The 9,667-nt window shown below is 70.0% G+C and overlaps 1 protein-coding gene across 1 annotated transcript; it reads right to left on the reverse strand.

Annotated features, from left to right (window-relative positions):
* Window positions 1-3,567: 3,567 nt before the first annotated feature.
* Window positions 3,568-5,777, reverse strand: AURANDRAFT_67814 (hypothetical protein; the record flags this gene model as incomplete). Its single annotated transcript, XM_009043375.1, has 4 exons — window positions 3,568-4,091; window positions 4,235-4,458; window positions 4,658-4,960; window positions 5,155-5,777. The coding sequence occupies 4 exons, from the start codon at window positions 5,775-5,777 to the stop codon at window positions 3,568-3,570; spliced, it is 1,674 nt and encodes a 557-aa protein (XP_009041623.1).
* Window positions 5,778-9,667: the final 3,890 nt, after the last annotated feature.

Here is a 9,667-nt window from a genome sequence, read left to right on the forward strand (position 1 = left end):
TGGCGCAAACGGGCAGCCTCAGGGGGTGGAATGGGGCGCGGCAGCTTCCCCCGACCCGAATTTCGGTCGCCTTCGAGTCACAGAGCGTCGGGAATCGTTCGTCATGAGGGCGATCAGATGCCCTCGCGGCAGCCCTTCGGCTCGAGCCGATTTGATCGAGATCACCTCACCGGCTCCGGGAGGCGCGCGGCGCCGCGGGTGACACGGCGCTCACTGCGCAATGCATGCGGCGTTCGGGCCGCGGCAACCTTGACAGGCCACTCGGGAGGGACATTCCAGGCGGTGTTTACTCGAGATGCCGCGGCCCGCTCGAGCCCTGGAACTAAGTTGGGCCTCTCGTCGGTCGCCCCCCACCATTAACGGCCGTTCTCGTCATCCACGGGCTGCCCCGACGCGAACTAAGTTGCTCGCCTTCGACCGATGGTCTTTCCCGAGCGACTCGCACCCGGGCCCGAGGCGCGGCAAGGTCCACAGACCGAGCGCCGCGCCAAGTCCTGGAACCGCTGCATCGGCTAGCGAAAGACGCGTTTTAGCCCAGATCTGACAAAACGAGCAAAGCCTGGGGGGGCTGATCTCAGATCAAGCCAGCTCTAGAAAGGGAGGAACTTACCGAACGCCTCAACTTCACGCTGTCTAATGAATGCTCCAACTTCCTTGATGATGAAACACTCTGTGTATTTGCAAAGAAGAACCTTACCGAGGAGTCTGACCAAGCGTTCTTCAGTCGAGTAGCTGTCGAGCCCAGTCAGGATTTTCAACCAGGGGAGGAGTCGAATTAAGCTCCCCGACAGGTGCTGTTGGCCATCCGGTCGTCACGGGCCCAGCCAGGCCAAAAACGCGAGGTCACTTTCCGCGACGAATCGGGACGAACCCCGTACGCCTAAATACATTTCGGAGACTCTGAATTCATTTTCGACGTCCTTGGTACCGTGTAAGACGACCTCGCGGAAGCGCGCGCGTGCGCGCGCGGCCGAAAATCCAAAAAAAAAAAAATAAAATACACCGTCGACGAGCTGCGGTACGCCCCCGGTACCGCCGCCTTTCCTGCCGGAGTGCCCCGGGACGTGCCCGGGTCCCGGGGCGGTAACCCAGGGGTGTCGGCGTGAACCTAGGGCTCAAAGTGGCGAGGTTTTCTTCAAAGTTTGTCGTCGCTTCGGCATCTTGATGGATTTTTAGCCATCTTTTTTCCAACGACGGGCTGCCTCGACGCGCTGCGGCGCCCCTCGGCGCCCGAAAGCGCTGCGTCTTGCGCCTGCGCCACGCGCGCAAGCTGCCGCGTGGCTGCCCGATCCCCAGGCCCATCGTGTCACGCCACGAAGACGGTCGCACGGGCCGCTCTGGGCGTCGAAACGGTCTCTCTGGGCACACGGTCGTCGGCGGCACGGCTGCGCAGCGGCCTCGTGGGTGCGGCGCCGCGCCCAGAACGGTCGAGGCCCTTGTCATGATGTGTGGTCCCAAGCTCGAGTGACAAAACCGTCAACACGGGCCCGTGGCGGCGTGCATCCGGAACTTGACGGCGTGCTCGTCGAGGAGCAGCTCGAGCACCGCCAAGCTCATCGACGTCGTCGTGCGGGACCCCATCAAGCTGTACTACGCCTCCTTGGGGTCGCCCAGGGGCCCGGTGCCGAAGGGCTACGGCAGCGGCCAGCCCTACGGCCGGCCGGGCCCGACGACCATGCGCGACCACGGTGCGGCCGCGGCCGGCGAGGGCGACTGGCGTACACCACCCGTCGCACGCGCCTTCCACACGCCTCCGGGGGGTCTAGGGGGCGTCTACGCGCCTCGGCGGGGCGTTAACGTACGCGTAAAGTGACCTCGCGGATTTCGCCTGTTCTGGCCTGGTTGGGCCTGCGACGACCGCATCATTTTTTCGACTGGCCTTTGACGTCGCCTGATTAAGATTTTTTTGTTTCTTCACAAAAGAGGCGATGTGAGCCGACGTTGAAGCACCGGACTCGCTCGTCGGACGATTCCGGCGTGTTCGCTCGGATGCTCTGCGAAGCGCGCCACGGAAGTCTCCGTCCAAGTCCCCAGCGCGCCGCGGCGGGTCGCCGCGGCGCGCGGTTCGCTACTCGCGGCCAGCGACAGCGGAAGCGGCGAGTCATTCCCGCCGAATCGAGCGCCTCTGTCCGGCGCGTCGAGCCACCGGGCATCCCCGGCCGCTCGCGAAGACCGGGGCCGGAGCCGCGCGAGGTGTCTTTTACCTAAGTAGCCTCTAAGTTGACCTGCACTTGCAGGCAAGATGCATCTCAAGGCAGTGTCCACACTTCACGACCATTGCGCCGGTGCGTCGGCGTCGGCGTCGGCCCCCCGCGGTCGCCATGTGCCGCGCCCTCGTCGAGTGGCTGGCGTCGCTTTTCGCCTGGGTCCGGTCGTTTTGCGTCGAGCGGTCCGTGACCTTCGACGGCGGCCTCGAGGTGTCCGTGGGGCGCCAGGTCGCCGAGGGCGGCTTCAGCCGCGTGCTCGGCGGCACGGCGGCGGGCGGGGCGCGCGTCGTCGTCAAGGAGCTCCGCTGCGAGGAGCGCGAGCAGGCCGCGCGGGCCGAGCGGGAGATCCTAAGCTGCCGCGCGTGCGCCCACGAATCCGTCGTCCGGCTCTTGGATTCAGGCGTCCGCCGCGACGGCGGCGCGCGCGTCTACGGCCTCGTCTTCCCGCGCTACGACCGGGGCCTCCGGGGCGAGCTCGAGGCGCGGCTCGTGAACCGGACCGCGCCGCCCCTCGCGCCCCGGGCCGCCGCGGCCGTCCTGGCCGACGTCGCCGCCAGGGCAGCAAAAGGGTGCGAACTTCCCAACTTCAAAGGCTCCTTTCTCGGCCGTTTTCCACTCGTTTCGGCTGACTTTTGGACGAGCGATCATCTTTCGGAACGGTCTCGCAGCGTGGATGCTTTTTCCGGAAACTCACGTTGAAGCGACGTCGAATCTCTCTTTTCCCGCCCAGGTCGCCGCGGCGCTCGTACACGTGCACGGCGCGGGCCTCGCGCACCGCGACGTCAAGCCCGACAACGTGCTCCTGGACGGCCCCCGCGCCGTGCTCGTGGACCTGGGCTCCTGCGCGCGCATCCCGGACGTACTCGGGGACCGCCGCGCGGCGCTCGCGCTCGCCGACGAGGCCGCGGAGCACACGACGGCGCCGTACCGCGCGCCCGAGCTCTGGGCGCCCCAGCCCGGCGACGCCGTCGACGGCAAGTGCGACGTCTGGGCCCTCGGCGGCGTCGCCTGGGCGCTCTGCTACGGCTACGGGCCCTCCGAGGCCGAGCCCCGCGACGACGGGACCTTCGCGTTCGTCGACGCGGGCCACTCCCGGTCCCTCAGCGCGCCCAAGGGCGCGCCGGGCGCGCCCCAGCGCCGCCACGCGCCGGCCTTCGCCGCCGCGCTCGAGGACCTCGCGCGCGCGCTCCTCGCGCCCGACCCGGCCGCGCGGCCCGACGCCGCGGCCGCCGCGGCGCTCGTGGACGGCCTCGCCGCGTCCCTCGACGGCCGCGCCGCGGACGAGCGCGTGTGAGGTGAACCCGCGGCTATCGCGGCGGTGGGGGTGGTGGGCGGGTGGGGGGGCGCGGGGCCGGCGGGCTCAGTCGAGGCCCGCGGCGGCGTCGCCGTCGTCCGCGTCGTCGTCGACGTGGGCGACGCTCTCCTCGAGCGTGAGGGACGCGCGCCGCGCCTTCTTGATGGTCTCGGTCTTCTTCGCGACCTCGGCGGGCGCGGACTCGGCCTCCTTGGCGAGGCTCTCCTTGTAGTCGGCGACGGCCGCCTTGAGCTGCTCCGTCCACTTGTCGCGCTCGTCGTTTCCGTCCGCGTAGAAGACCTTGGGCTCCGTGTAGGTCGCGTGGTTGATCGCGAAGGCCGCGGCCTTCTTCGTGGGCTTGGCGTCGTCGTCGCGCACCGTGCAGCCCTCGAGGACGATCTGGAAGAGGGCCTCCTTCTTGTCGCCGGAGCCCTTGGTCTTCGTGCAGCGGAGCACGGGGCCGACGTCGTCGGACGACGACGGCACGAGCTCCATCTTGCGCTTCTTCCAGACGGCCTTGGAGCCGCCGAACATGGACTTGACGACGGTCTTGTAGTGGAGCGGCCCCGCGCAGAGCGCCTCGCCCTTGCCTGCGCGCGCGCCGCGTCTTTGGGTACGACGCCGGCGCGCGCGCGCGCGGACGGTGCGACGCGAGCGTGTCGGTCGCGCCCCTCGAGGGGCGCCGTCGATCCGTCCGAGCCACGTCGACGCGACCGCGCGCGAGAGGCGCGACGTTCGGTCGACGCCCCCGGAGCCGGCGGCCGGCGTCCGCGCGGGCCCGCGCCGAGGTCCTTCGAGCTCGACCGCTTGAAGAGGTTGAACATGGAGCCCTTCTTGGACCCGGGCGACTCGAGGGGCGGCCGCTCCGCCGGCTCCTCGGGCGCGTCGCCGTCGTCGTCGGCCGCCTCGGCCTCGGCGCTCTCCTCGTCCGCGGCCGCCTTGGCGCTCTGGATCGACCTGGGCGGGACAAGGGTGATGCGAGTTCGCTTCGACGCGAGCGTTCCGCGCGCGCGCGCGTTCCGGAAAAATAATGCGTCGAGACCGTTCCGAGAGATGATCGCTCGTCCACACATCAGCCGAAAGGAGTGGAAACCGGCCGGGATCGGAGCCTTTGCAAGTTGGGCATGTCGCACCCTTGTCCCGCGCCGGGATCGACGCGCGGCGCTTCGTCTTGGCCTCGGGCGCGAGCGCCGAGAGGATCTCCGAGTGGCGCGAGATCTCCTCCTCGAGCTTCTGGAGCCACTCGCCCCGGAGCTCCTCCGTCGCAGACGCGAGCACGTAGTTGCGCCGCTCGCCGGAGACGACCTCGAAGACGAACTTGTCCTGGGGCCGCGTCGCCGCGGGCAGCGCGTTGACCTCGCAGCCGTCGAGGAGGATCGCGCCCTTGAAGTGCGCGCCCGCGGCGTCGTAGTAGCGGAGCACGGGCCCGACGTCGCAGCCCTCGCCGTCGCGGCAGTGCCTGTGTGGAAACCAACCACTGGTTTGGGTGGTCCTGACCAAACTTGAGAATTCTCTAGCTCGGTCACATCGAAGTCGATTCGGCTGATTTTTGGACGGATCGATTGACCTTGTCGAGCTCTCGAAGCCCAGCTGAAGCGCTTGTGTCAAAACATTCGAATACGCTCACATTGACGTCGGGTTGAAGATTTCCACGCAGGGCAGCGCTTGACGAGCTCGAACTTGCGCTTCTTGAACGCGGCCGACTTGCCGAAGATCAAGCCGCCGCCGCTGCCCTTCTTGTGGAGCACGGCCTCGAGGACGACGGCCTCCTCGTCGTCGGCGCCCATGCCCGCGGCGCTCGCGACGGACGCCTGCATGGCCTCGAAGATGGACATGCGCTTCTTCTCCGATGCCGGCTTCGGCGCCATGGACGCGCGCCGCTTGCCGGGCGCGGGCGGCGGCGCGGGTGCGGCGTCGTCCGGTGGCGGCGGCGCCGGTGCCGCCGCGGGCGCGGGCGCCTCGCCGAAGATGTGCGCCTGGTCCGCGCCCTCGCGCGCCCACGTCGCCTCCTCCTTGTCCGCGGCGCCCACGGCCCAGGCCTCGCCCTTGTCGCCGGGGCACGCGGCGTCGGTCGTCGCGTCGTCGTCGCCCGGCGGGTCCACGGGCGCGTCGACGTCCTCCTCGGCCCGGCCCTTGAAGCAGAACATGTCCACGGGCGCGCGCGAGCCGTCCTTGTCCATGCTGTCCGTGGAGCAGCACATGAACTGCGCGAAGCCCCCGGACGAGCTCTCCGGCGCCGGCTCCGGCGGCTCCTCGAGCGGCACGTCCTCCGCCATGGCGTCGGTGTCCTGTCGAGCGGGAAGGCCGGCCGACGTCGTCGGCGGCGGGCGCGAAGGAACTATGAATGGCTGGGGAGGGGCTGCCGGAAGTTTCGTATCGTGCAGCGTTCCCTCACGGTGCTCCTCGGACGCTCCCCGACCCGAGCATGGCTGCCCTCGCGCTCTCCGGCGGTCGCGCAGGCACCAAGAAGGCGATCCGCCTCTTCCACGGGACGTCGCTCCAAAAGGCGCGGAACATCGAACGGTGGGGGTTCGCGCCGTCGGAGCGGGGCTCCCTGGGCCGCGGCGTCTACCTCGCTCCCGACAGAGAGAAGGCGCTCAAGTTCGCGCGCAGCGCCAACTGGCACGGCTCGTGCGACGGCGCGCTCATCGAGGTGACGGTGCGCATCGACCCGACGAAGGTGAAGCACGCCAGGCACGACGACCGCACGTGGCAGGAGCAAGGCTACGACGCCTGCCGCGCGCGGCGGACGAGCAAGTCGAGCCGGCCCGAGTGGTGCCTCCGGAACCCGAAGAAGATCAAGGTCGTGCGGGTCGAGCCCGTCGCGGCGGGCGTGTTCCGCCGCGCGCCGCGTCCAGTCCCAGCGGAGACGGTCTCGGCTTTGGGCGCCGGCGCGGACTCGGCGACGAGCGACGCCCCGCGGAGCGGACCGGAGCGGCGCGCCGCGGGCGCGACCGCGGGCGGCGTCCTCCACCGGGGCGTCACGTGCGACGCGTCGGGGGGTCCGATCTACGGCACGCGCTGGCACCTCGCCGGCGAGAACTACGACCTCTGCGACGTCGAGTTTCGCAAGCTCGACCCGGAGGACCAGGACAGATTCCTGCGAGTCGACAGGCCGCAGACCTTTGGTGACTGGTTCTCGGACGACGACGACGAGTACTGCATCGGGTACGGTGTCGCGGAGGAGGAGGAAGATGCCGTCGACGAGTACTGCATCGGGTACGGTGTCGCGGAGGAGGAAGATGCCGTCGACGAGTACTGCATTGGGTACGCCGTCGGCGCCTTCGAGGAGGAGGAAGACGACGACGACGACGCGCAGCGACAATTCGAGGAAGATGCCGTCGACGAGTACTGCGCCTCCGAAGAGGACGAGGACGACGACTACGACGCGCTCCAGGAATTTGAAGATCTCGCCGTCGAAGAGTACTGCGCCTCCGAGGACGACGCGGGCGATGCGGGAGAGGACGAGGCCCACGACAACGACGAGAGCGGCGGCTACGAGAGCGGCGGCGGCGGCTACGAGAGCGGCGGCGGCGGCTACGAGAGCGGCGGCGGCGGCTACGAGAGCGGCGGCGGCGGCTACGAGAGCGGCGGCGGCGGCTACGACAGCGGCGGCGGCGGCTACGACAGCGGCGGCTACGACAGCGGCGGCGGCGGGTACAGCGACGGCGGGTACAGCAGCTGAGGTCGCCCTCCCGACTCGGGCCGCACCCTAGATTGCGCCACGGCAACCGCGGGCGGCAGTTGCCGCGGCGTAACCTTTTTTTTTTTACATCTCCCGCCCCGCGCGCCTGCCGAAGCCGAAGACGCCGCCGCCGCCGCGCTTCTGCGGCGCGTCCCGCTTCGGCATGCGGTCCGCGGAGCGGTCCCGCTTCCAGGGGTCGAGCGTCGCGCCGTCCGGGATGAGCGGGTGCTCGTTGTGGATGCGGTGCGCGTACTGGCCGAAGGCGCGGAAGAAGCGGTCCCGCGCGGCCGTGCGGAGCCAGCCGAGGTGGCGGTCCGCGGTCCGCCGGACGTCGTCGAAGGCCGCGGCGTCGGCCGCGGCGACGAGGTTCACGGTGTCCGCGGAGTCGAAGTCGTCGTCGCGCTGCTTCGCGTTGTCGTAGAGCTCCTCGAAGGCCGGCGCGGCGGACCAGTCGACGGCGTCGATGGTCGCGTTGAGGCGCATCCACGCGACGTAGCGGTACTGTTCCGACCGCGCCGCGAAGCCGACGAGCGGCGCCGCGCCCGCGCGCATGATGCGGCCCCAGGTGAAGCTCTTGTCGTTGCAGGAGAAGGGCGTGTTGTCGGCCTCGGTCGCCTTGCCGAGGCACTTGGGCATCATCGTGATCGCGACGTCGCGGCGCCGGAGGTGGCCCCGGGGCCGCGCGAGCGACGGCCGGAGCGAGTGGCCCTCGAGCCACGTGTAGAGCGTGCGGGAGAACGGCAGGTTCGCGAGGTCGACGACGGACTTGTACAGGTCCACGAGCTCGACGAGGTGCGCGCAGGACTCGCCGCGGCCCGCGGGCTGGTGCGGGTCGCGGACGATCAGAGGCACGCGCGCGTCGATCTCGTACAAACTCCCCTTGCCCCAGTGGCCCCGCTCCCCTAAACCGTAGCCGTGGTCCGACGTGAAGATGACGACGGTGTCGTTCGCGAGCTTCAGATCGTCGAGCGCGTCGAGCACGCGCCCCAGCTGCGAGTCCATGAACGTCACGGCGGACAGGTAGCCGCGCCGCAGCTCGACGGCGGCGTCGGGCCGCATGGCGTCGCTGCCCGGGCGCCAGGGCCGCTGGGGCACGGCGAAGCGCTGGCCGTCGACGAACTGGCCCTCGGGGCCGAGGTTGACCTGGGCCGGACTCGAATCTTCGACCCGACTTCGACGCGCGCGTGATTGAACGGAGTGCGCCGGACTCTTCGGCCGTGCTTCGAGCATTCGACGAGAGCAATCGATTCGTCCAAACATCAGCCGAATCGACTTCGATGTGACCGAGATCGAGAGTTCTGAAGTTTGGTCGGGACGTCCCGAACCGGCGGTCGATTCCGGCGCCGCGGTCGACGTCGCCGAAGGCGTGGACGGGCGCGCCCACGGTCCGCCGCGCCGCGTCCGGCGCCGCGACGCGGCGCCGCTTCTTGAGCTTCTCGTAGAGCGGCCGCGGCACGCGCCACTTCGTGTGCGGGTGGTGGAAGCCGCAGCCGAGGAGGAACGGCCGCCGCTGGCGCGCGTACGCGTCCGCGCCGACGCGTAGCTTCGCGACGGCGTTCGACGCGACGCGGTAGTCGAAGAGCGACGGCGCCGGGTCGTCCGTCGGGAAGACCTTGCCCATGAGGAAGGGCTGGCCGGACGTCGGCGCGCAGCGGCCGCCGTCCTTCTCGCCGTCGGCGCAGCCCCACTCCTGGTCGTAGGTGCCCGGCTCGGGGAAGTAGGGCCCGCCGACCTTGGAGAAGGGGTGGCCCACGGGCTCCCAGTGCCAGAGCTTGCCCACGCCGAAGGTCAGGAAGCCGTGGGACCGCAGGTGCGTGAAGACGTCGAGCTCGCCGCGCGCGCCCATCGTCAGGTGCGCGACGCCCTCGAAGTAGAAGACCTTCGTGACGTCCGGGTAGAGGCCCGTGAGGAACGACGTCCGGCTCGGGTTGCAGCTCGGCGCCTGCGCGTAGGCGCGCGTGAAGCTCACGCCGCCGGCGACGAGCCGGTCGAGGTGCGGCGTCTCGACGTCGTCGAAGCCGAAGGCGCCGACCTGGGGCCGGAAGTCGTCGGCGACGACGAGCACGACGGGCCGCCGCCGGCCGCCGCGGTCCTCGTCCGAGCAGCGCGCCACGGCGACGAGCCAGAGGCCCGCGAGCCAGCGCGGCGCCGCCATGCTCTCTCGAGTCGCTTCGGCACTTCAGCGTGCAACGTGCGGTAAACGTGCAGCTGGAATTGGAGTTTCGTGCTTCCGCCGCGCCGCTCGGCATTCTCGTCGTCGCCAGGACGTCGCGGCGCGCGCGCTCTGGCTCGCGGCGGCGGCGGCCGCCGCCACGTCGCCGGTGGCCCACCCGCGCGCCGTCGTGCTTCGCAGAGGACGTCCTCCGATCCGAGACGATGTCGCGCGCTGGGAAGTAGGACCTTATGACGGGGGGGGCGCGCGAGGCGAGGGAGCGAGCGGGACGCGCGAGGCGAGGGAGGCGAGGGAGCGCGCGCGTCCGC

This window comes from Aureococcus anophagefferens (genome assembly GCF_000186865.1).
Source record: "Aureococcus anophagefferens unplaced genomic scaffold AURANscaffold_52, whole genome shotgun sequence".
NCBI lineage: Eukaryota > Pelagophyceae > Pelagomonadales > Pelagomonadaceae > Aureococcus > Aureococcus anophagefferens.